The sequence below is a fragment of the Thermobia domestica genome, chromosome 2 (assembly GCF_964235325.1).
Source record: "Thermobia domestica chromosome 2, izTheDome1.hap1.1, whole genome shotgun sequence".
Taxonomy (NCBI): Eukaryota; Metazoa; Arthropoda; class Insecta; order Zygentoma; family Lepismatidae; genus Thermobia; species Thermobia domestica.
In genome coordinates this window covers 371097408-371124524 of record NC_137455.1, presented here as the reverse complement: position 1 = coordinate 371124524, position 27117 = coordinate 371097408, and the positions used below count along the sequence as shown (strand labels likewise).

The 27117-nt window shown below is 37.5% G+C and overlaps 1 protein-coding gene across 2 annotated transcripts in view; it reads left to right on the top strand.

Annotated features, from left to right (window-relative positions):
• LOC145679901 (synaptic vesicle glycoprotein 2B-like) overlaps nt 1-27117 on the top strand; it is a 126950-nt gene that overhangs the window by 86296 nt on the left and 13537 nt on the right. For both annotated transcript variants that reach the window (XM_081750415.1, XM_081750413.1), the window contains exon 11: nt 406-533. In XM_081750415.1, the coding sequence (XP_081606541.1) occupies nt 406-533 (128 nt within the window). The remainder of the gene's footprint in view (nt 1-405; nt 534-27117) is intronic.

Genomic DNA, 27117 nt, shown 5'->3' with positions numbered 1-27117 from the left:
ATGCATTTTTCTACCATTTATTCAATTTCATTATCATAATTCGTTCCTCACCTTCTTCTTTAGCCTAACTGGCAGAAACGTAATGTTCTCTTGCTCACTACGTTACAACATAATTCATTACGCTTATCATGATATATTTAAATCACTATAACTCTCAATTCCCATCATACTTCTCAAGTCGGACCAAGACAACAAAGATCATACTTTTTCATGTCTGTCTCATGGCATGGCACCACCTCAACAGTGACTATTTCCCAATTTATATTACATTTTCACTGTTACAGTAAATGTGGAGTAGTTTATGTTATTAAAATGCGTTTTATTTTAGACAACTTTCCTGTAGTTCAGCAAAAGATGATCTGGTATACGCCACATTAGTGTTAATTTTCTTTCTTCTCGTTACAGATCTCATGCCATGGCTATTATTACCATTGTGTCACGTTTCGGAGGATTAATGGCGGTGTACGTCACAGCTCTCTGGGAATATGTAAAATGCGTGTATGTCATATTACCCATGGGTGTATTTCTTTTAGGTACGTTTCTTCATGTTTTTCGCTAGTATTGTATTTGTCTTGTATTCATTTTTGTCATACAAGGTAACCAAAACAGTTCGTGATCATCATAAACAGACATACATACAGCGTTTAGTACTCAGTGTTAAATCACGAAGCTTTGAAGAACGAATTCCAATAGCATTTAGCATTCTTTGCCAACGTGTTTGCAGCTACGCAAAGTCCTGGCGATAAAACTGGAAAAAGAGCTCTTGGACGCAAAGAAGTCCATGAGTATGTGCCGCAGATCTATCTCATTGTCAAAAGAGTTTGCATGAAGATGATTTTCCAGGGACTGGAACATGTGGACTGATTGCGTTAAAGATCGCAGGCGTGATGGCAGAGTGTCTCCCAGCCAGGTCGCTGAGTGGAATGCCTTGTTCTTGCCCCATATAGTCTTGCATTGTACAGCACATTCTTGACAATAACCGCTGGTCCCTCTGCTGCAATGAATGTTATGCCCGTTGCAGCTGCTGTGAGTACAGGTCCGCGGTGATAGTGGGATGTAGTTGTAGGAGCTCATAATGCACCACTTATTGACTAGTCCACCAGCCACAGAGCATAATCTTGCGTGGGTGCAGAGATAGTCTTTAGGTGTGAGGCAAAGGTTTCATGATGACAAATAATGTCTTGTGCGGTTGGAAGTGTCACACCGCCCCCTTTTTGTTAGTCATGAGCACTCGAGTATGGGTGTGTTGCAATGCCGAGACAGGAACAACATACAAGCTGTTACTCGTTATTCCTAGTTGCCTGCTAACGATGTGTGGAATAAAAATTTGCTCAACTTATACATTTTTTCTATGCAGTGCAGATGAAGTCTGATCGTTTCTTTGGAAATCTGAAAATGTTCACCATACATTTGGCTGCTGTTCTTCTCTATACCCACCTACAGGGCATTCTCATCAAGCAACTGTGGTCGTCTACTGCGGGGTACATCACAAACGGGTTCATAGCATCCTTTCAAAACATCTAACGCATTCGACGACTTGGTCTAGCTGGGACAGACCCATCTTGAAGTCGTACAGTAAGGAACTGCGAACAAACTACTTCGTTCGATACCTCCATTTCTCTTCAACACTGGACGAGCACTGGTTGCTGTGTGTGCGCAACGTCCTTGTATTGTTGCAGGCCAGAAGTCACACAAACCCCTATCGCAAGTCACTTTCTCTCTGTGAGTCGTTTTCTCTCTGTGAGGGCTCCAGATGAGTCCCCGAAAACAGCAAGATTTTTTTGGTTATCTTGTATCTTGTAGCCCTAAACTGTGATGTTTATAGTTGTATTTTGTTAATGATAATGTAAAACAGTCTTTTGTTTTATTTGTGAAGGGATTAGGGGTTTTCAATACGCTCCATACCACATTTTAAACTTCAAAACTAGACTGTATTACTTTGTCTGTCTGGCGATAGATATCTGAGTAGAAACGAAAGAGATGGCGAGATTTTTTTAAAAAGAAATGGTGTTCAGCGTTCTAAGAATATTTGCCATCTTCACCGTTATTATTCTGCTGAAACCGGAAATAATAGAAATCTGTTGCTTCCGGTTTCAATGTGACCATAGAAGAAAAACAGTACTATATGTAGATAACAAGAAATTTTTGAAATATGGATTCAGGATCTCAAAAATAGTCAGTTTAAGCGTTTGGCCTTCTGTAGAAATTATTGGAAGTGATAAAAAAAATAAAGCAACTTCCGATTTTAATATTCAATCCATAGAGCGGAAACTGTCTTCGATATGGATTCAGTGTCTGAAAAACATATTCAATCTCTGACTATATCCGTCTGCTGCAACCGGAAGTGACAGACCTACTGCCTCCGGTTTCCATATTGAAGCCACATAATTTATAAGTCAACTGTAATTTCAACTAGGATTATTTATGAGACGATAATTTAGGCTGTTCGTCTCGAGAAAGTGCTGTGAAGTGATGTCCCGTCTCCGAAAATGTACCTGCCTCTATATGAAGAGCTCTGTGTCGTCTCGCCTCGTTGGCATTACTATTCAGTTGTTTAAATTTACTGAATAACTTAATAATATGCAAGGTGTCTGCAAATCCCGTTAACAACTTTAACTGCGTGACGATTGCGAATGGAACAACTTAGAACAGTATCGCTGGTCACATTTTCAAAAGCTAATGCCAAACGTTTTTTTTTTTTTTTTTTTTTTTTTGACAAATTACACAACCAGTGGTGTATTTAGGGGACTGGATATCGGGCTCAAACCCTCCCCGAAATAAATTTGTTATATGCAAAACTTCATTAAAATTTGTCGGCACCCAAAAGGAAAATATTTATTCACGTGTTGTGCAATGTGTAAAGCACATCCCGAAATAAAGTGCTAAATACGCTACAATGCACCACCTTCACAAGCACATTACATGAAGTCGATATCTTATCTCCGTTGTTTTCGTTGCAACATGGCGTGATCACCCCCCACATCTGTAATGGCGTTCCTTATCCTGATTTTGAGGTCTGAAATGTTGTAGACTTTCGAGCAGTAAACAACGTCTACACGTTGACGCCACTATATATTTTGACCTTTCTCATCTGTATGCCACGGGCAAATAATCCGCCACTAATACTTTGTTTTCGCCTTTGTTTTAACCTCATAAATGTATAGTTTTCTTTGTGTATGGTTTTGCATACACGCGGCGTGGATATTAAATTTTGACTTCTACGCCATATGTATGTAATAGCATACACACCTATAGAGCGAACGTGAGGAAGTGCAATATACATTTGTGTGTTTGGAAGATCATACACGAGGCGCTACATGAAGGAGCCGTGTGTATGGAAATCCATACACGTGGCAGCCAACGTGCTAATGTCCAATGGGTATACGTCCAGCGAACTTAGTGGCCATGGAATGTGTCAATGTATTGGGGGTAAGTTCTGTCCAGAAAACTGCAAACACACAATGCCCAACTTGATGGTGAGTCATCCAGTTGATAAAAGACCTCTGGTTCACGGTCCTCCAACTGTGGGAAAATGTAATCAGTCAATGTATCGAGCAACACTCCGATCTCCAGCCAAGTAACTTTGTGGTGGACAACATCGTGTCCGTGAGTTTTGTCGCGGTACTCCTGCTTTTTCCCACATTTCCATTCCACCAAATCTTCCATTATCATTCATTCGTTTTAATTTCTCTTAGCCTAAAGGTCATAATAATGGAATGTTAAACTGAAATATTTCATTGCATTTAAACTAACGCCTTTTGCACCCATTAGAAGGGGCTTAATGTACGTAAGCAAGTTGAGTTGATTTTGAGTTTTACGTCCCGTTCAGCAGCGAGGCTATATGAGACGTGGACCTACTGATTAACGTGGAATCCGAACCACATGAGCTCCCGCCGGGAATCGAACCCGGGCCTCCCACGCCAAAGGCGCGTACGCTAACCGCTTAGCCACGGAGGAGCTCTACGTAAGCAAGGCAACACCTACTTAAACATATGGAAAATAATAAATAAATAATGCGCCTTTCTAATTAATTTTATTCAATTAATTTAGTTAGACACAGTAAATAAAACCTATTGAAATGTGATGAAAATAATTGTTTCAAAATACGGACGACTGTCTAACATCTTAAAATTCGGTAATTTTAACTTAAATTATTCATACTAACAAAAGCTATTTAAATTAAATTGTATCACTACTCTCAGTTGGCTACGTAACTACTTGACGTACTCATAACGTATTCGAAACTCAAAAATGAAATTATTTCAATTAGAACACACTGAAAACTGTAAAATATTGTTAGGAAATAACTTAAAGTGAGATCAATAACTAAAAGATAAAGGGATAAAGAAATGAAATGAAATGAAATCTTTAAGTTTTACGTCCCACGATTATTGCGGCTAGGCTAAAGAGACGGTGATGACGAGAAATGAAGGAAATGGAGGAATGAAGAAAATGCGAGGAAACAGGAAAACCTCGAGAAACCCACGCACTCGGTGTTTGTCCACCACAAAGCTCACTTGGCGCAAGCTGGGATCGAACCAAGGACTCCATGCACCAGCGGTGAACGCTCTACCACTGTGCCACCGCGGCCCCAAAGGAATAAAGAATGTGTGAAGCAGTTTGTAGGTAAATAACACGCTGAAATTACATTTAAATCTAGAGTGAATGCCAAAGTCAGATATTTATTACATGTAGTATTTTTATATTACTGAAATATGTTTTAGTTTGTATCATTTGATTAATTAGTTTGGTTGGGTCGGAACTTAGTGACTCTTTCAGCATCCAGGTTACTTGAGACGAGAACCTACAGTTTAATGTCTGACCAGAACAACAAACTCGGTAGGAATCGAATCTCCTGCGCAAAATTCATTAAGTTAACCATATATATATATATATATATATATATATATATATATATATATATATATATATATATATATATATATATGTGTGTGTGTGTGTGTGTGTGTGTGTGTGTGTTTGTCCCAACCGGGACTTTTTCCACTTAGTGCTTCGTAATTCATGTTTCGGAAGTGTACGTAATCCAATAATAACATAGAAACTTCGAGAACAATTATAACGTCAATTCTCTTTAGAGAGTCTCAAATCCTGATTTTTTTTCCCTCTCACGATCGGAAAAAATAACCAAATTGACCACACCACACACACCGACAGCTATATAGCCACGAAGGAACTTTGATATCTATTATTTATAAGATATGTAGATAATAAATTTTTATTGCATTGTATGTTACGATCTAGTAATGCCTACATTGCTTCAACATTCACTTATGGGACAGTGGTGACTCAGCGGTACACACCTCTGGTGCGTGGGGCCCCTGTTTCAACCCCAGCCGCCGCTAAGTGCGCTTTGTGGTGGACAAACACCGTATGCGTGAGTTTACTCTGGGTTCTCCCTTTTCCTCCTACTATCTTCATATCACCAATATCATCCATTCCATTATCACCATGAGATCTTTCGTGGCTAAGCAGTTAGCGTACGTGTCTTTGGCGTGGGAGACCTGGGTTCCGTTCCCGGCGGGAGCTCATGAAGATCGGGTTCCACGTTAATCAGTAGGTCCACGTCTCATATAGCCTCGGTGCTGAACGGGACGTTAAACTCAAAATTAACTCAAGTCCTTTATTATCATTTCACTTAATCTTGGTGCATAATCTTAGAAAGTAAAACTTTAAAAAATATTAACTTATTTCTGTAATAATAATAATAATAATAAAAGTTGTTTAGATCAAAGACAGAATACAAGCAGCATACTAAAAGTAGAAAGAGATTCTCTTACTAATCTTCCTCATGCTGCCACCTTGCGAAAATCGGAGATACTACGTAGTCAAATGTCACCTTGTGTTATATTGCGTTTAGTTATCGATTCGTGCTTTGTTTTGTTTTTCTTGTATCTATCGTAACTTAATAATAATAGTAATAATAATAATAATAATAATAATAATAATAATAATAATAATAATAATAATAATAATAATAAGAAGAAGAAGAAGAAGAAGAAGAAGAAGAAGAAGAAATAAATTAAATTTTAAATCATCAAGTTGAAATCTGTTGTTTCTTCTTCCTTTTTTCAACCATATATATTAACACACAATATTCTTCAAAGAGAGCGAGAGCATTGCCATTTTACCCGATTGTAGATTTTTATGCATATCCAGTGATGCGTTCCGGCGGTGGTGTTCGCGAAAATTACCACCCACTAACTGAAATGAAATGAAATATGTCACTTTTACGTCCCACGATTGCTGGCTAGGTTAAAGAAGACGATGATGATGAAGATGAGAAATGAACGCAATAGTGGAATGAATAAAGTGAGAGAAAACGGGAGAACCCTGAGAAAACCCGTGAACACGGTGTTTGTCTATCACAAACTTCACTTAGTGCAAGCTGGGATTGAACCAGGGACCCCACGCACCAGAGATGAACGCTCTACCACTGAGCTACCATGCTCCCGTCATTCACTAACTATGAAACTCCCGGATGTATCTTCGATTTTTCTTAACATGAGTTATCAGTGGTGGAACCAATTTCTGAATAACTTTGAGAGGTGGCTCGGTTAAGTCTGTTTCCTTTTCAGATCTCGAAACAAATATATCCGGATCCTAGGAGGTCAAACAAACTTCAAGTGGTCTGGATCTCTCGGTTCAACTGGATCAGCGCCCGTGTTTACCACTATTTTTACAGTACTTCTTTCACTCCATGTGTATTGGAAGTCCTCCGGATAAAATCATCTGAAATCACCACTGTACGAAACAAGTCCCATAACCAGACTTTACTCAATGGAACAGATCCCAACGCTTAAGGGATCGTCCACATATTACTTAACGCGCCAACGGGGGGTAGGGGATTCGGCCTCTCGTTACAAAGTGTGACAAGGGGTAGGAGGGGGTTTAGGTCTTCGTTACGTAACGCATTTGTTTGCTGTCATTTTTATTCTCAGGTTTATATTCGATCTTTTAAACAAATAATTTTATTCAATTCTTTTCTTTCTTATAAATAAATAAATCTTTTTATTGATTTGGGAAATTGTGAACATATAGCCTACATAACTTTAATCATGTAGAAGGAATTCGAAGAAGTTACTAGACACCAGCGTGACTGATGACAAACCCTGCGAAAGACGAAATATAAGAAACTCTTTTTCGTGAAATAATATTTTTCCACGACGGAACGATCCACAATTTGCAGAGCAAAATATGATATTAAAAACCTAATTGGTCGGATATTCATCCCATATTGTTTTTTTTTTTTTTTTCATTTTTGAAATTGAATATTTCTGGAGAAATCGAGTTTATTCCCATTTTGGCACTGATTTAGGAAAATAAGAATTTGAAGAGGGGTTAAATGAAGTCCAAAGTCCAAGGACAATGCTCGAAAGTTTGTTCACAAACGATATGTCCTTGCTCTTTCACTTGCGGAGTCACTTCGAATCTGTGGTCGACGAGGAACAGAACTTCTTTGCGTCGTCAACGAACTTCAAATACACGAAGCATCCCGGAAAAAGAGGTCAATGTTAGTTCTTTAGATCTGTTTCGCCTACATCTTCCGGTAGCATTTTCTTCTTGCCGATCATCGGTGACCTAAAAGGATAAGTGACATTTCTTTGGAAAAACGACAGTATGTAGTTTCGAAGAATTAATATTGGTTAATTAAACAACCTAATGAGGTTAATTTTTTTATTACCCTACTACCAGTTTCTAATAATTTGATTTATTGGGGGAAAACATTAAAAGTATATTCAAAATACAAGCATTGTGTAATAAAAAGTACTACCATTAAAAATGTTTTTTTTTTTAGAGTAATAACTCCAAAATAAGCAAAATTGGTGAAAAAAGGAAAATAAAAAATGTTACGTAACAAAGGGGGGAGGGGTTTGCGTTCCGAAGTGTTACAAGGGGGAGGGAAGGGGTACAAATTGGTCAAAAATAGTGTTACGTAATATGTGGACGGCCCCTAATACTGGTATGGTTATTCTTAAGTATATGAAGAAGTGTCGCAAGACGAGACGAGACGGGAAATAATATTTTGTCTTCGTGTCTCGTAGATTTTTGTAGACTCTCGTCTCAGTCTTTGTTCTCGGAAAATGGTTTCGTCTCGTATTGTTTTATAGCTTGGACAAACACCGTGTGTGTGGGTTTTCTCGGGGTTCTCCCGTTTCCTCCCACTTTCTTCATTCCACCATTTTATTCATTTTTCATAATCCCCGTCTCCTTTAGCCTAGCCGGCATAAACGTGGGACGTAAAACTTGAAGATTTTATTTCATTTCGTATTGTTTTGTAAAGTTATGCATAACATTTATGTCCTCATTTTTTGGTAATTTCATCTAAAAGTTACCAAAATTCTTTCACATCATGAGGTCCACGAAGCAAGGGCGCCAATTTCTCTGTAAATTTGGGGGGCCCATTCATATGCAGAAAGCATATATGAGGACTTTAAAACAAATTGCATTCAAATTATGCCAAATATTGTAAATTTACAAATACGGTAAGGGAGCCACATGAGCTTTGAGACGGGCTCGACCCCCCGGAATCGGCGCCCTTGCCACGAAGGGTGTTATAACAACATTTAAATCATATTTTTTATTGGAATATATTTTGTAGTAATAAATGCTGTTCATTGTGTTTCTAAGTCACTTTGTCGATTTATAGTATTTTATATGTAACACTATAGTATAGTATGTAACACTAAAACAGTGTTCGAAATCTAAGAGTTGGGTGAATTAGTGTTTCCCACGAGACTCAAGAAATTTCTCGTCTCGGTTCGGCTTCTTTCTCGAAAATGAGACGAGCATTCTCTTTGTCTCGTCTTTAGTTTGAAAATTTACTTCTCTTCTGGGCTCTCATCTCAAGGGCAACACTGAACGATTTCGTGGCTAAGCTCTTTGCGCACACGCCTTTGGTGTGAGAGACCCGAGTTCGATTCCCGGAGAGAGCTCATGTTGTTCGGATCTCACGTTAAGCTATGGGTCCACGTCTCTTATAGCGAAGGCAACACTTACAGTGATTATCACTAGACTACTACTTTCACCAGCCGTGAATTCAAAATCCATCCGTACCCGGGAAAAACCTGTGAAATCTTACTGTACATGCTTCTTACACAGCGAGATGCAAACCAGAATTGGCTTAATGGAGAAAATGGGAAGGCTTAAATACAGATATTATTATTTTTAAGTAGATGGAAGCAGGCCCGTAGCCAGCCCGAAAATGTAGAGGGGGGCCCGGTGGATGTTAGGGGGGCCCGATCCAAAAATATTAGTTCATCCCATATTATAGTTCATTTTCAAGCCTACCGTGAAAATTTTAAAGGGGGGCAGTAAAAATTTAGGAGGCCCGGGCCTCCCTAGACCCCCTCTGGCTACGGACCTGGATGGAAGGGAAAATTCAGTAATGTAACATGGCGCATGTCAGCTCTGCAAATCTTTATTTATTTGATAAATTTTGTATTCTGTGTAAAGTCCACTATCGTGGAAGGGTGCCCACAACCAGAGGATTATTACGAAAAGTGTGTCGTTGAAGTTTTCTTGGAGTAGGGGGAATGTCGAGAAAATTTGTAGAAAATGTAAGAAATTAATAGTATATACACACATATATATATAGTTAATAAATACGTCTGTAGGTATATACTTACTATTTTTTAATTTTAATTAGAATTGTTCTCTAGAGTTCAAAATAACTATTGGGTTGGCGCATAAGGTTTTTTTTTTTTTTTTTAATTTAGTTGCATTTCTTGGACCTAAAGCTCCGCATTCACTATTTGGTTCCAATTAATTGATTTGTAGTGGATCATGTCTTCCCGATTCCACCATACGCACAACATCGTTTTGCTTGGGTAAAGATCTGTTTTTCCGGTGGGGTGCTGATTGCCACGGGTGCTGACTGCCACAGCCAATTATTAGTGCTGATTGCCACGACTGGCGCTCATTGCCAATACCAAGGTGCTGATTCCCACGATGGCGTGCTGACTGCCAAGAGCCTGAGAGAGAGTTGCTAGACGTAACAATACCGGACGCCAAGAAGCAGGAACGAAACATGATGAATCTTAGGATCGTGTTGTTCAGACGAACTCCTAACAAACGTGCAGCTCTTGAAAATTGCATCAAAATAATAATAATAATAATAATAATAATAATAATAATAATAATAATAATAATAATAATAATAATAATAATAATAATAATAATAACACTGCTGTCTGTCCCTCATAAGAAAAGTTCGGGAGAAAGCACTCGCCTGTAAAGAAACTAAGTATGGAATTGGAAGCCCCAATTCATGCTGATTACAAGCTAATAAAATTCCTGCACGGTTGAGAACTGTTCGAGATTTTAAACTTAGAAGTTTATATGAAAAAAATAGGATATGCGCATTTAAACGAATAAAGTACAATATAATTAGCAACGAATATTCACATACAAATTGAAAGCTATCGGAAATAACAGAAAAAACTGTTTTGCAATAACTAACGGATTTGTTAGATATAATTAATCATTACATTGTTCCCAATAATGATAGGTTAGAGATGAAAATTGATCACTGTTGTTCTTCTGTAATATGAAGAAATGACTCATACAAAAGACTTCCTTGCACCATGAACATTTTATATGTGCTATTGCGTTGCATCCGTCAAGGGAACAGTTCGCAGGACCAAAGCAAAAAGGAAATTCGGCAAGTGATTCAAAAGGTATAGGCCTATAATTTGTTCGTAACCTGCCTTGTGGAACGCAAACTGAAACAATCCAATGTGATCGGAACTGATTCCTATGGACACGAACTTTATTTTATTGTCTCGTTGGTAAATCATAACGTCCAGATGAAGTTTCATACTATGTACAGTGGGCCACAGAAATTCTTGACGTACAAAACCCGTGAGTTAGGCAACCCAACTAACGCCCGTTCCAAGATTAATTACGCCTGGTAGAGCAGCTAGAACAGCAGCATGAAGTTGTCCCCATCTGTTAAAAGAACAAATCGTAAAGAGTGTTCTTGTGCAGGAGTGAGGCAAAACGCTGGCTGACGAAATGACAAAAGGGAGTCTTTGCCAACTTGTACTCACAATACATAGCATAGTACCAGAAAAAAAAATATAAGGACAACAGAGACGCCGATGAGAAGATAACAGTCGGGGAACTTAAATAATATTATAATTAACTGAAATGAGGGACTATATAAACAAATTAACTTACTTCAAATGACTATACATATATGCGTATCAAATAATATACGATGATTATGCGGTATATGTATTAGTTTATTTTTTAAATAAACACAAAGCCTTGCGCTGAGTTTTAAATTTATTAACAGTAGTCCTACCTACAAATCATTAAAGTATGGATTGATCATTCAGGGGAAGAACCCAGCCCCTATTGAAAATTTTGGGAGTCTAACAGGACCTGAGCTCCAAAGTTCCGGCGCCACTGATTGATACGTAATGTTACTTCCGAAGAAGAACTTGTCTGATTTCATTATTCGTTAAATGACTTTTGAAAATACTAAATATTGCTATGCAGTAATTTATTTATAAATATTAAAAATGCAAAATTCGATAACACTTAAACGAGTTGGAGAAGTTATCCGTACTAAGCGCATTTCCCCTTAGGTTACAAACATAACTGAGGGTTCGAGATTTATTTAATATTTGTGCAAATTTACACATTGAGACACAAAGAGAGAAGAGAAGAATATAGTGTCAATAAACAACAATTTAGAAACGAGCGAAATTAACGGTTAATATCAAAGAACCATTAACAGAATTAACTCTGTACCTCGTTTTCTCCATTCATTTTCTTCCTTTATTTACAGGATTACATCATCACTGAATTTCTCCACTCGAGATTATCTTCGTTTAGCAGCATCCAACTAGAGCTCAGCCTTGAAAATGAAACATTTTAAAAAGTGTAAAGGGAGCGGGCATTAATCGAACCCGGGCCAGGAAATTGGCAAATCACAACGCTAAACATTTACCTAAAGTGCTACCTACTCTCGCTCTTCTAAATAAAGAGTCTTTTATGTTGCTCAAAACAGTAGCTTTTAATAGTAAAATTGATTGGAAAAACACAAGAATATGTAATTAAGGACTCGGAGAGCATTCACTAACTTATCAACGCTACAGATTTTAAAAAATAGCAAAATACGAAACTCCTTTATTTTGCATCAAATACGGCGCGTATATTATACTCGTAAACAATCCTAAGACGAATCAATTGCTGCGTTGTAATTGTTTTTCAGTGGTCAAGGCGCTCGATCAGTAATCTGAAGGTAGTCGAATCAAGTCAGATCCACCAACGACCAGTATTTTTTTCCACTTTAGAATTTTTGGTGGTGATTGATCGGCGATGACATACGTTTTATTATCTTCAGATATTTGAATACTTGGATGTTTCAATGCTTGAACTATCAAATCTTCAGGAATAATAATAATAATAATAATAATAATAATAAATAATTAACTAATAATAATTATGATTCTCATAGAAGATTAAAAGTTAGGATCTTATTATCTCTCAGCGCATAACGTTACAACGTTAACATTTGGTAAGAATATTTTGGTTTTGTTTAGCGTTGCTCACGAAAAGAGAAATTTCTCATCTCGTTTCTGAAACAAAACAAACAAAATTGAGACGAGAGTTAACATTTTACATTCAAGACGGAACAAGGCTAACTCAAATTATCGTCTCGCTTTGGAGATGGAAATCGAGACGAGTCGAAAAGTGTCGTAAATATTTCTCTTTTATCTCGATTCTCGAAATACTGTATGTGCATTCTTTTATTACGCTCTTATCTTATACGCTCTTTTATTACTTTGTATTTCGGAACTCATTGAATTTATTACGGTCTGTGTAGGTTTTCTTGTTGCAAATCTTTTATAATTACTTCTGCATATCCTAAAAGTTAGTTTATTATATGCCTTACTGTTCAGTGATATTTAGCCATTTCTCTTACAGTTATTTCTCTTAAAACGTACAATAGAATACTTTCTACATTAAACTTAGTGGAACGCTTCAGTTTAAAATTTTGGTAGTTGCAGAGGTGTGTCCTGGAGGTCCAGATACCCTCTTGAAATCCCGACCTATCTCTAAGTTTTGCCTAATTTTAAGGCAACTTTAAAAATGTTAATACCATTATTATTATTATTACTGAAAATTTTAGACCTCAATATTACGTCCTATTGCAATGTAAATAAGCATAGTGAAGTTGATAGGAAAAGAAAAAGAAAGGATAAGATACTTTCCGGGAATTAGTGTCCGAAAGGAAACGAAAAGGAAGAAAGAAGGTGTCAGCCACCTACCAAAACGCATCGTTATCAACTGTGACATGACCCACAGCCTTTTCTTTACTGACTAAAGAGTTTATACTTGTAATAAAACCAGGTTGTAAAATTCTAACTAATCGGAATTTGAATTTTTACGGTCACTCGCTCAAACAGTGGTCTCTTACAATAATGTTGGATCTGACCTTTACAATATAAAATGGTAAAGTGTTTGTCATGGGCGAAATTTCGATGAATTTCAATTAAATTATCATGGTATAATTATTTCCTTGTTGAATTATCGATACTTTTCAGTGAGAAAATGCATGAAATTTGAAAGTCCCAAATCAAAGAAAGTAGAGCAACTTGCAGTCCAAACTTAAAATTTCCGTGTAATTAAGCGTACATTACGAAGTTCATGCCTATTTTTTTCTAACACCTTTTTCATTAAAATAAGATAAATAATACTCAAAAAAGTGATTTACTTACGTTACGTGTGCAGTTTTCCTACACGAATCCATGGTATAAGTAGTAGCAGTAGTAGTAGTAACAACGGGTCAGAATCCCAGCAGGGCTTATTTTGTTCCAGCTTGACTTCCATGATAATAATTTAACCTCAGCTGCTATTTCAATTTTCTTCTTCTTTAATTCCAACAAAGTGTCAATACTATAATACACAATGCATACACCAGGATTTTTGGTCAATCGCAAACTGTAACCAATCAGAAAAGTGGATTTAGTTCCTATGGTTAGTGTCGAGGGTGAAAAATATACTGTTTAGAAGATACTGTCTACAAGGCAATAAGTACGGTGGGTCGGTAGATGAGGGTGGGTCGGTACATGAGAGAGCGTCGGTGGGTCGCAGTTAGTTATGGTGGGTCGCAGTGGGTGACATGCTGTTGACCCCGGGCAACTGATCCCCTCAGAAAACTCGACCCACTTGACTCAGTGACCCACCGACTCACTTCAACTCTGATCTGAGGGGGATACTTGGTTCGTTCCCAAGGCAAGTAAGCTTGAAGTGGACAACATCGTGCTCGTGGGTTTTCTCGGGACACTCCAATTTCGTCCCATTTTCTCCTTCCATCAATTCGCCCATCATAATTCACTTGCTTTAATCATGGTCACCCTTAACCTAAAAGGCATAATCGTGGGACATTAAACGCAAAGACCCGAAATATCAAAAGTGTAATAACAGTATGTCAGAAGTGCCTAAAAGAGATGATGAGTTGCAACGAAACTTTGTGTAGGGACAATATGCTAAAAATAAACTAATACGTGTCTTTCTATTTTCTGCGGAAAAAGCGGGTTTAGTGGAGAAAAGTCCCACCCAAAATTTGTTACATACACCAGTGTTCTTTGACTCCTAATCAACAGAGTCTTAGCGTTGTGGCGTGAGCCTTCGTTTCGTAATTCAGGGGTCCCGGGTGTGATTCACGCTGCGATAAGTTGTTTTTATCAACTACAGTATTCATACTTCTGATGTGTAATAAAATGAAAAATACTCAATTTCTTTCGGTCTTACAAGTTAGAGTGGAGACAGCTTTCTTCACAGGGGAAATACTAGCAAAATGACGTCACATGTCTGTCTACAACATTGATTCGTACTGTGTGAAAATGTAAAATGTTTAGCAAACAATTCATGAATACGACCCCTAAGGGTCATGCTTAGGGCCTAGTATGAGTCATAAATGTGTCTAAAACGATATTGTTTCCGAGTAATTATTCCGAACGTCTTCCATTATTACTCCTACTGCTAGAAATAATAATATTTTCGTTCGCCATTTCCAACACGTTCCATATCTCGGTTCAACCAAAATTTGTAAATAGGAACTATTCATTTTATATTGGTATGTATATTCTGTTAAAATATCAATATTATCGCATACATAATCCAAAGTATTTTATCCAAAGAAAGCGTGTTACTATATATCTTGATGAAGACAAATCCTACTTACTTTCTGTTTAACCATCCGAAGTTTCGATATTAATATTGTCCAGAAGCTGACACCTTCTTTCTGCCCCCTCGTTTCCTTTCGGACACAAATCAGTCGAAAGTATCTCTTATCCTTTCTTTTTCTTTTCCTATCAACTTCAGTATGCTTATTTACATTGAAATAGGACGTAATATTGAGGTCTTAAATTTTCAGTAATAATAATAATATATAAATAATAATAATAATATATAAATAATAATAATAATAATAATAATAATATAATAGTATTAAAATCTTTATAGTTGCCCTAAAATTAGGCAAAACTTACAGATAAGTCGGTATTTCGGGAGGGTGCCTGGACCTCCAGGACATACCTCTGCAACTACCAAAATTTTAAACTAGAGCGTTCCACTGAAGTTTCATGTAGAAAGTATTCTACTGTACGTTTTGCGGAAAATAACTTTAATAAAAATGGCTGCATATCACTGAACAGTAAGGCATATAACAAACTAACTTTTAGGACATGCAGAAGTAATTATAAAAGCTTTGCTACAAAAATACCTACACAGACCGTAATAAATTCAATGAGTTCCGAAATACAAAGTAATAAAATAGAGTATAAGATTCAGTCTACAAAGCAATTGTTACTTAAAGAATGGACATACGGTATTTCGAGAATCGAGATAAAACGAGAAATATTTACGACATTTTTCGACGCGTCTCGATTTCTATCTCCAAATAATTTGAGTTAGCCTTGTCCCGTCTTGAATGTAAAATGTTAACTCTCGTCTCAATTTTGTTTGTTTTGTTTCAGAAACGAGATGAGAAATTCCTCTTCTCGTGAGCAACACCAAACAAAACCGAAATATTCTTACTAAATGTTAAATTAACGTTGTAACGTTATGCGCAGAGCGATAATAAGCTCCTAACTTTCAATCATCTATGAGATAATAATAATAATTATTAGTTTATTATAATTATTATTATTACAATTTTTATTCCTGAAGATTTGATAGTTCAAGTAGTCCTCAAGATAGATAGTTCAAGGCAAAATCGCACGTAGCCAGGATTTTGTGAAGCGGGGGGTTCCGTGACATGAAACTGTGGTCATCACACCAGGGGCTCGATCATTCTAAACAATTTTACTGGAACATATATTGGTTCCTTTAGCCAGCATTTCGTAACGGGAAGGGGGGGGACGTAACATGAAATTCTGTAGACCCAGGAGCTCGATCAATCTAAACTACTTTACTATCAACCTACGAGGGCCATCCGGAAAGTGGTACCCGTTTGCGCCGCATGAAGCGCTGACGACTCGGGAGCCGCTGGGCAAGGTCGGACCGCGTCAGTGGCTTGTCTGCCTGCTCTGTGCGAGGTTTCGTGACGCTAGCAGTGCCTGTGTTATATCTGTGCTCGTTTATAATGATTAAACGATTTGAGAACCCTGCCAGTTGTGAAGTGAGGACCGTGATTAAATTTCTTAATGCACGAAACTTTCGACCTTGTGAAATTCATCGCCAATTAAAGGAGGAGTATGGAGACAATGTGATGAACAAGTCGTCTGTTCGGCGCTGGTGTCGCAACTTCAACCCGGGGAGGAGGAGTACACACGACGAGGAGCGTTCAGGGAGACCATCTGTCATTACAGACGAACTGCTCAGGTCAGTAGACGAATGCGTGAGGAACGATCGGCGCGTCACAATTGATGAATTTTCATCTCTTTACGAAACTTAAACACTTTCTGGCAGGAAAAAGATTTGACAGCGATGAAGAACTTAAACGAGGCGTGACTACGTATCTCAATACCCTGGCTGCGGAGGACTGTGACGCTGGAATACAAAAACTCGTCACACGGTATGACAAATGCCTCAATTTGCTTGGTGATTATGTGGAGAAATAGTGTAAAGAACGCTCTTTCCAATAGAAATGTGTAAATTTGTTAATATGTGTTACTGTGTCTTTATTGCACAAACGGGTACCACTTTCCGGATGGCCCTCGTATATTGGTTTGTTAGGATATGTTGGTAAATATTTTAATAAACTATGAAGAAATCTCGAGTAAAATAATAAAAGAAAAGACGTATTGAAAAAGATTACACAATATTTACATTCTTCCTCTGTTTATTCAAATATAACAATTTTCCTTTCATTATGATTTCAACTATTATAAAAAGTATATATTCACTATTATAAAAAGTACATAGTCAATAATGTCTTGTAAAACATTTTGCAATATCTGCGTCCTTTTTCTGTTGAATCAAATGTTAACAGAACTTTCTTTCCACATATATTTTTGTTCTTATTATTACGTGAACTATTGTCTGTTTCAAATGACAGGTTAAAGGAGCAGTAGAAATTTGTTTTTGAAATAACATGTTTGATATTGCAAGGATGCGATAACGAAAAATTATGATAAAAATGTCCGCGCTGTTACACAACGACACTATGCTTTCGGAAGCTTGAAATCACCCTGACTAGTAGCAGAAATTCTGAGAATTCCGTAACTTTTCTAGGAATTTCAAATTCCCTGACTCTTGCAGGATATCTTGCTCACCTCTCAACCATGTATTGCAAGCAATACAAATTTCCTCATAAGAAAGAGTATCCAAAAGCTTCCTGTAGTTTATTTTTAACGCTGATCCTTCTTTTTCTCATTTCATTTTGTTTCATCCTTCTTTATTTTTTTCATTTCTGGTGTCGAAGGGGGGGGGGGTCCGGACCCCCTTGGCTACGTGTCTGGAAAGATCCGAGTATTCAAATATCTGAAGATAATAAAACGTGTGTCTTGCCGATCAATCGCCACCAAATATTCTAAAGTAAACAAAATAAAACACTGGTCGTTGGTGGATCCAATTCGATTTGACTACCTTCAGATTACTGATCGAGCGCCTTGACCACTAAACCACAATTACCACTTAACAATTGATTCGTCTTAGGATTGTTTACGAGTATACTACAGAATACGTATTTGCTGCAAAATAATGGGGTTTTGTATTTTGTGAGGATCGACGTTGAACCATTTACGAACCAATTGTTGATGTTTGGCAACAATGTGTGGCGTTGTGCGGGTAACGAGCCTTCCAGTGTGGGCATCGTTTTCGATGTCTGTACGGCCGGTCCTGAAACGAGCATGCCGCTCAAAAACACGGGTACGGCTCATGCTGTGTTCCCCCAAATACTTGTTGAATCATTGCAAAGGTCTCTGTAGCACTTTTCCCGAGATTCACACAGAATTTGGTACACACGCGCTATTCTATTCTCGGTTCCATCGTAAAATCGCTACACACCACACACGGAGTATCATGAAAAGCACTGTGGAAACTCAACACATCAACCCAGCTGCATGAAACTGTGCACTCTCACTCACCAGATATGCTAGTCTTGCCACCTATCTGTGCAAAGCTCTACTATTACTACTTTACAGATGGCAGCACCAGTCCTCATCATTTTGGATAGCAGCTCGTAATGCTCTTTTCTGTCGAATTGACACTCCATTTTAATGATCCCAAAAAAACAAAAGTAAACCCGCATTTTAAAAAAATAAAAATAAACACTATTTTGTAGAACACATAATTCTCTATCCAATATCATAAAACATATTCAAAAAAAAAAACATTTTATTTTTTTCGCAAAATTTTCACATAAAAAAATCCAGGACTTATGGGCCAACCCTATAAATTACAGAAACACGAGTGACTGAGCGGTCTAAGCTATTATTATTCTGGCACTCGCAAGACAAAAGTATGAATATAACAGATGTTTTTCTCTCACCATTTACTTCATTATCGTCAGTTTGTTTCTCATCGTTTAGTTTTATTCTAAAAAGTAAAACTATTGGCAAATAAAATTAAATATTAAATATTTTATATTTAAAAATTAAATACATATAAATATTATGTATAAATATAAATATTAATAATATTCTCCGGTTACGCCTTGTAGGCTAAAGAAATTAGATGATTTTCAAGTGAAATGAAATAAGATATTTTAGTTTAACGTCCAACGTTTATGTCCTTTAGGCTAAGAGGGACGACGATTCGGGCAAGTGAATGATGGTGGAAGAGGATTTAGGATTTAGATTTCTGAGCTTTCGACATCTACGGCCATTTAGCTCTTTACGTTTTGAGGGATGACGTCCCTCGGCGAGCACACAATCCGGGGAAAGGGAAGGAAGAAAGGATTGGGGAAGCGGCTTGGGATCTATAAGTTAGGCACCACCCCGGCATTTGCCTGGTGTAAATGAGGAAAACCCAGGAAAACGTCATTCAGGGTCGCTGACCTGAAAAAGCGTTTTACACTTTTTCGAATCCGGGACCGCTCGCACCGAAAGGGAGAGCTTTAGCGACTACGCTACGCGGGGCCACATGATGATGAAAGACTTGGTTGAGTGACAGTGTGAGAGAAAACGAGAATGTCCCGAGAAAACCTATGCACACAATATTGTCCACCGCAAATTTAACTGGTCGGGGATCGAACCACGGAACCCAGAGATGATTAATGAAAGTGACTGTTGTAAAAGAATTGGTAGAATAAGAATGTGGAAGGACACGGGAGGACACCGAGAAAATCTAGGCACACTAATCTGTTCATCACAAACTAACATGGTCTGCAACCAACCTAGGAACCCCTGAATGAATGAAACACCAGACCTCTCTAAGAGACGCTTAAAATAAACAAAAGGAACACAAATAGTTGTTGTAAAATAAAACGATTGTAAATCAATCATACGTGAATCATTATTGAAAGAGTACCGAAAGGTACATGGTGAACAAAAAGATTTTTCGAAGAAATAATGAGAAAATAACTCCACTAAAATAAGCTTGCAATATAAGATAATAAGATACTACAATTTCTAAGCAGCAACTACAAAATGCTTGATAGGTGATTGGAAAAAGCAAAGCCTACTCGTCAGAATCACATTCGGTTTCAGAAGTCACGTCAACGTTAGTTCTTTGTGGCAAAGCAAAGCCCATGTTCTTCCGGATAACCTTTCCTTCTGCTACTAATTCTTTCAGACCTTCCTCCACCATCTCCACAGACATTGGTACTTCAGTTATGTGTGTCATAATATATGCTGCGATGGTTTGCGTGTCATAGCTTCTGTTGCTTTGCATATGACGTATAGCACGTTCAATATTTTTGCATAATTCTTTCTGTTCTTTGGTGGCTTTAAAAGGGTAGTTGTCATCTCCAACAGGGGCTGTTGGGAGCGTAGCATGACAGTTGTGACATTGTTTCGAAGCTGGACCATCACCCGCATCCTCAAGTTGATTGTTAGACGATGTGGAAGGTCCAAGCACATATAAACCGTTGTTTCGAACATTAAGTTCCTTGCCTTTTACAAGCAAGTATAAGGTTAGATCGAGCGCCTCGTCGTGTATGACATGTTTTCTGTTTGCATTTAGCTCTGCCCTGATGACCTCTTTACTGCAGCCATTTTCTCCGTGTTTTGAAACAATTCTTATTATAAGCTCATCAATATTATCATTAAATTCTGCAATGTCACTGTCTTCATCAGAGGACATGCTAACAGCATCTGAAGAATTTGATGACTCTGTCCCAGGTTGTCTGCGTTTTCCTGGACTTCCAGAGCCATCTTCATCACTACAGGCACAGAAAGGTCCTTCGTCATTGTCATCGGATTGTGAGTCTGGATTACCTTCAGATTCTGCAAGAGTCAACTTTCCACCAGCTTCTTTCAGAACCCCACTGTTTATGAGTTCAGATAACATTGGTTGGAACTTGGTTCTAAGAAACACGTTGAACTCCGTCTCCATGTATTGTACAAGTTCAGATCCTGTAAAGTTGGTTTCATTCAAGGATTCAATACATGATAAAATAACCGCGAGGTCTTCTTTGGTACCTGTAAATGGTTCTTCTTCTTCATTTTCTTTCCGCTCTGCATATCTTTGTGCTGCCTTTTGCAAAGACACCCTTTTGGGCTTTGAAGGTAGCTTCCTCGAAGGCATCTTATCTTCTTCTCTTGACTGTGTTTGTGTTCTGTAAGGTAAACAAATAAATAAATAAATAAATAAACAATTAATTTGGGAAACGACAGTCCAAATAAAATATAAGATTTTTTTGAGAACAAATTGTCTGTCTCTGGGAATTCGATAACAATACGAAGAACTAAGATTTATCATTGTTAGAATCAATATAAAATTATTTCCATTGTTGTTCTCTCTAGAGAAAAGCTAAACAAAGGGAAAGAATCAGTAATCAAGCTGAAGTATTGTACCATAAGAAACAAGGACACATATATTACGTGGGAGCGAGGTGGCTCAGTTCACCTCCGGTGCTTGGGGTCCCTGGTTCGATCCCAGCTCGCGCCGTGTGGACAAACACCGTGCTCGTTGGTTTTCTCGGGCTTCTTCCGTTTCCTCCCACTTTCTTGATTCCACTTATTTAATTCATTTCTCATCATCACCGTCTCCTTTAGCCTAACCGGCATAACTATAGGACGTAAAACTTAGATTTCATTTCATTTACACATATTACGTAAAAGAAAAAAGTGACTTCTTTTTTCACGCTGTGAAACAATTGTAGCCTTCCAAACTACGGGCTGCGACAAAAAAAAAAAAAAAAACGAACTGATGTAATAGCTCAGAGCGCTTACATCATCGGTTCCTGTAGGTGATGTTACCTTCAAGATAGGGATGGCCAGAACCGGTTCCTGGCGGAATCGGTTTTCCGCTCTGAACGGATCCAGTTCTAGAAGATCAGGTCTTGAACCGGTTCTTCGGATCCAGGTCTGGTACCGGTTCCCAAGATCTGGTTCTGGAACCGGGATTTCGGATCCAGGTCTGGAGCTGGTTCCTAAGATCCAGGTATGGAACCGATTCCTAAGATCCGGTTCTGGAACCGGGTTTTCGGATCCAGGTCTTGAAACGGTTCCTAAGATCCGGTTCTGGAACCGGGTTTTCGGATCCAGATCTTTAGCGAGTTCCGGAACCGGTTCTGAAAATCGGATCTCCAAGAACCGATTCCTCGCGGAACCGATTCCGCCGGAACCAAAACTTTGTGGCCATCCCTATTTCAAAGTAGTCTCCCTCTGCTTTAACACACTTCTTCATTCGCTGCTGCCATTCTATATAGCATCCCTGGAAGTCATGTTCTGTAAGGCTCTTTAGTACTTTTTCACTTTTTTCTTCTTCTAACCTCTTTAACGGAGGTAAAATGTATTCCTTTCAGCTGTGATTTGATTTTCGGGAACAAAACAAAATTCAAGGTGCCAAATCAGGCGAGTACGGCGGGTGTTCTAATGCTGCAATGTTTTTCGGACCCAAAAACTGCTTGATGTTTATTCTTTGATCTACTTTCACGCTCTTCATTTTCCGCCAACGCACTGACACACGTGTTCATTTTTTGTCGCTTATCTCGCGAATGGCTGGGCTGGGTGAGTAGGTAGGGGGGGGGTAGTTTATCCTGCGAAAAACAATATGTATTATGTTAATTATTTTTAGCATTACAACTACCATCCGATTTTGTGTGTGTATGTGTGTGTGTCGCACCTCGTATACAAATTCAATACTAACCTTTGTAAACCTGCTCGCTTCCCATCTACCGTTACAAATAATTTCCGCATATCAATAGAAAGTACTTCGTTTGTACTGGATTTTATCGTAAATAGTTTTCTGTATATTCCACTATGGCATGAAAAATTAAATAATACATTGGGGAGCAAGGATCACGCAGCTTCCCCAATTTTGTTTTTTTTAATTTCTCATAATCTAATATGGCTAAACTAAAACTCATTATGGTATAACCTGATACTAACCAAGTACTTTCTATGATGTACAAAAGACATGTGTACCCGGTTTTAACACCTGATTCGAGGGCCTGATTGAATTGGGTCTCCAGTTTGTTCTGTTAATTTATCATAATCTAACGCGGTACAAACGAAACAAATTACAGTGCGATTCGGTAGAAACAAAAGTCATTCAAATGATGTAATTAAATCCAAAAGTCATGTAGGATGTGATGGGGAATCGGTGTAAACCTGGCTCCCACTTCGTTTACAAACAAAAGTATTTACGGTACAAACCGGTAGAAACGAAGTATTTTTTATTGTTGTACGGAAATCGTTCGTACCGGAAAGTGGGAGGGCCCAAGTTCACAAAGGCTCAATACTAAGACTCAAACTTATCTTATAGATAAAAGTGAAAGTTTGTTTGTTTCTATGTACGATTGTCCCGTATACAAACCCACAACAATTAACTTAGAATACTTCAAAGTAGAGCTATAAATTAAAAGAAAAAAAACGTTTTATTAAAAAAAAAGTTTTTAAGAAATATTTGATTAACCTGTTATTTTTCTAAAACAAGTTCTTCTGGACAAATGTAAAAAAAAAGAGACTGTAAAAACAAATAGAAAACAAAATGGTGCTTAGATTAGTTTCTAATGCAAATTTACACAGTGGCGGATGTAGAAGGTAAGAACTGAGGGGGTGGCCAGAACCCAGACTATGATAGGTAAATCATGAGTTTACTATAAACTTTCAAAAATATATAAATAATAGCTTAAATTATTTTTTACACTGGAAAAACTGGGGGCACTAGGCGCTCAGGTCCTGAGCTGGATCGGCCAGTAGATTTACAAAATAAAGAGCAATAAAATTTAAACTTACTCCCCCTATATTTTATGTAATCAAATTGATCTGAAACTGGTTGTTCAAAGCAGAGGCGGATCCAGGACTGATTTCTGGGGGGGGATGTGGGTTGTCATAATGATACTTTTAAGGGCTCCAAACTCTGGGATGGATTTTATTTATATATTTAAAACAAGAAAGTTTCCTCTTCTGGTGGAGGATGATCGCCCCCCCCCTGGATCCGCCCCTGGTTCAAAGTGTATTTTCATTTCAACTATATGAATAATTTGGAGTTGTTAAAATTATAATAAAATAATATTTAAGTATTCAAGTATATAATTATTTGTATATACTTTTGACGTTTAAAAAATTATGGATAGTCAAGAAAACAAGAATTCGTTCTAATAGCAAGGTACCTACGGTACATTCAATCTTCGTTAGACTATTCTTTCATACAATTGATATTAAGTATTTTCTCAATAAGAAATCCCACGGGAAGGTTTCTACATTTCTGCAAATCACCAATACGAGTCAACTTAAAATCAAAATCAATCTGACTCTTTCGATCAATATAGTCAAATTTGTCGGCTTCTATCCGACAGAGCGCTCAAAAATTCACGAAGAGAGAAGCCAGAAGAAACCAATAGTTACGTAAATTAGTGGTAGGCACAAGACACTGATTCTTCGTTTTTCAGTTTAAAAAAAAAAAAAATCAAACTTGGTTTTTGAAGACCAAAAACCGACCCGGTTTTCTATCAAACCGGTATCGAGGTGCATTGAATGACTTACCTCCTTTAGTTAAGTCAAAAGTTACTTCACTTGTCCACAGAACATGCTATAGGTGCATTGGGTACTTTATGTCTTTTGTTAAACGTACATCACTGTGCCACAATATATTCTGTAAGCGTATTGGGTGGCTTACATCCTAGGCTAAACTTAAACTTATTTCACTGTGCCACATTATGTTCTCTAAATATATTGGGTGGCTTATGTCCTTGGTTACTGTGCCACATTATGTTCTCTAAACATATTGGGTGGCTTATGTCCTTGGTTACTGTGCCACATTATGTTCTCTAAATATATTGGGTGGCTTATGTCCATGGTTACTGTGCCACATTATGTTCTCTAAACATATTGGGTGGCTTATGTTCTTGGTTACTGTGCCACATTCTGTTCTCTAAACATATTAGGTGGCTTATGTCCTTGGTTACTGTGCCACATTATGTTCTCTAAAATTTAAAATTACTTCACTGTGTCACATATTCTGTAAGCGTATTGGGTTTCTTATTTCCTTGTTCGAACTTGAGTTTACTTCACTGTGTTACATTATATTCTGTAAGCGTATTTTGTAGCTTATGTCCTTGATAAAACTTAAACCTACTTCACTGTGTTACATTATGTTCTGTAAGTGTATTGGGTGGCTTATGTCATTGGTTAAACTTAAATTTTACTTGACTGCTCCATTATATTCTGTAAATGTATTGGGTGCCTTATGTCCTTGGTTAAATATAACTAACTTTCACTGTGTCACATTATGTTCTGCAAGTGTATTGGCTTTTTTATGACCTTGGTTAAACTTAAACTCATTTCACTGTGCCACATTTGTTCTATAAGCGTATTGGGTAGATTATATCCTTGGTTAAACTTGAACTTACTTTCACCGTGTCACATTATGTTCTGTAAGGATATTAAGTAAAATGTCCGTGTTTAAACTTACTTGAATTCCACATTATATCCTGTAAGTGTATTTAATGGCGTATGTCCTTGGTTAAACTACAAATTATTTGCCTGTATCTTATTATGTTCTGTAAGTGTATTGTATATCTTAAATCCTTGGTTAAGCTTAAACTTATTTCAGTGGTCATTTACAATTAGTGTTGCCACGAGACGAGACAGAACCAGGGTGCGAAATCATTTGAAAATGGTGGGGGGAAGAAGTTCAGCGATCCACACTAATGCTTCGTGGAGCCTCCAAAAAGTTGAAATTTTAATGGATTATTATTATTAGTAGTAGTAGTAGTAGTAATAATAATAATAATAATAATAATAATAATTAATGTCCAAACTAGTCGACATTATTATTTAAAAATACTTTAATGTTATTTATTCATTTAACCAAAATTGATAACATATCTACTGCATTTAATATACATTTCGGTGCGTATGGTCCAGGGTAAGAGTCCCGTGGGACCACAGTACCCTTGTGTTTTCCATCATATTGAAGACTGCATTCACGAAAACGCGGTAGAGATCTATAAATCAGAAATAATAGTCCCTGAGAACCGATGTCCTAACCAAGCATTAAAACTACTAACTTGAAACGCTTCACCTGATCAGCCATAGATCCCCATGAGCAGTAGAGTCAGAGCATAGTTTTTATTATTTATGAAATTCCCGTTTCTTCGCTAAGTATTTAGTATTTCAGTTTGGTCGCTCAGATATCCGGTCACTTATGTAAGTCTAAATAATACTATGTATTTATATTGTATTATTAGCAAGAATATATTATTATAAATAACAGATATGATTTGAGGCGTTCCTGGATGGGTACGTCAACTTGAGGTGTCACCCTTTTCAGTAATTAGAATTCTGGCTGTGTACGCCAAACTTGAAAAGCGCTATTTACTCTAAATTGTATTCTTAGTGGATGTTAGGGGAAAGGAAAAAAATTGGGTCGCCGATATTATTCCTTTCTTACGCTATAATTATAGACCAGTAAGCACAACGCTATTTAACTCCAGACTCTTGCATACTAATGGCATCGTCGACACTGAGGAAGAAAAGATGGGAAAAGAAAAAAGAAAAAAACATTTCAGAACAACACCACATATCTTGCAATTCTGTTTATTTAACTCTCTTGTAATAACGTATAATATTGGAATTATCATTAACCTTAGCGATCATGGACAGCTAAACTCGATTGTCAAAAAAAATCATATGTATTCAGTCTTAAAAGATTCCAGAAAACTTCTAGCGCCAACACAACTCAAAGATGAGTAACAACAATATTTAAACAGTATCCTTAATAACAGTAAGAGAGTTGTTTACATTCCTCGACTAAATATTAGGACATAATCTTCAATAGGTTACTTCACAGAGAGGAAATTACCAATTACATTACTGTTCACAAAACATCTCATCGCAGAGGGAGTAAACATGTGGCTGTGTCGATTAACCTTCCTCCCTAGACACATAACGTTTCCACTACTTCCGCAACCAACTGTTAAGAGGGCATTTCCCTCGACATAACTTACAAATTAACAGCGGCGGTAATAACAATACATACTGCAGAAACATTATAGGAAGTACAAGACCAGCCAGTAAATTAGAC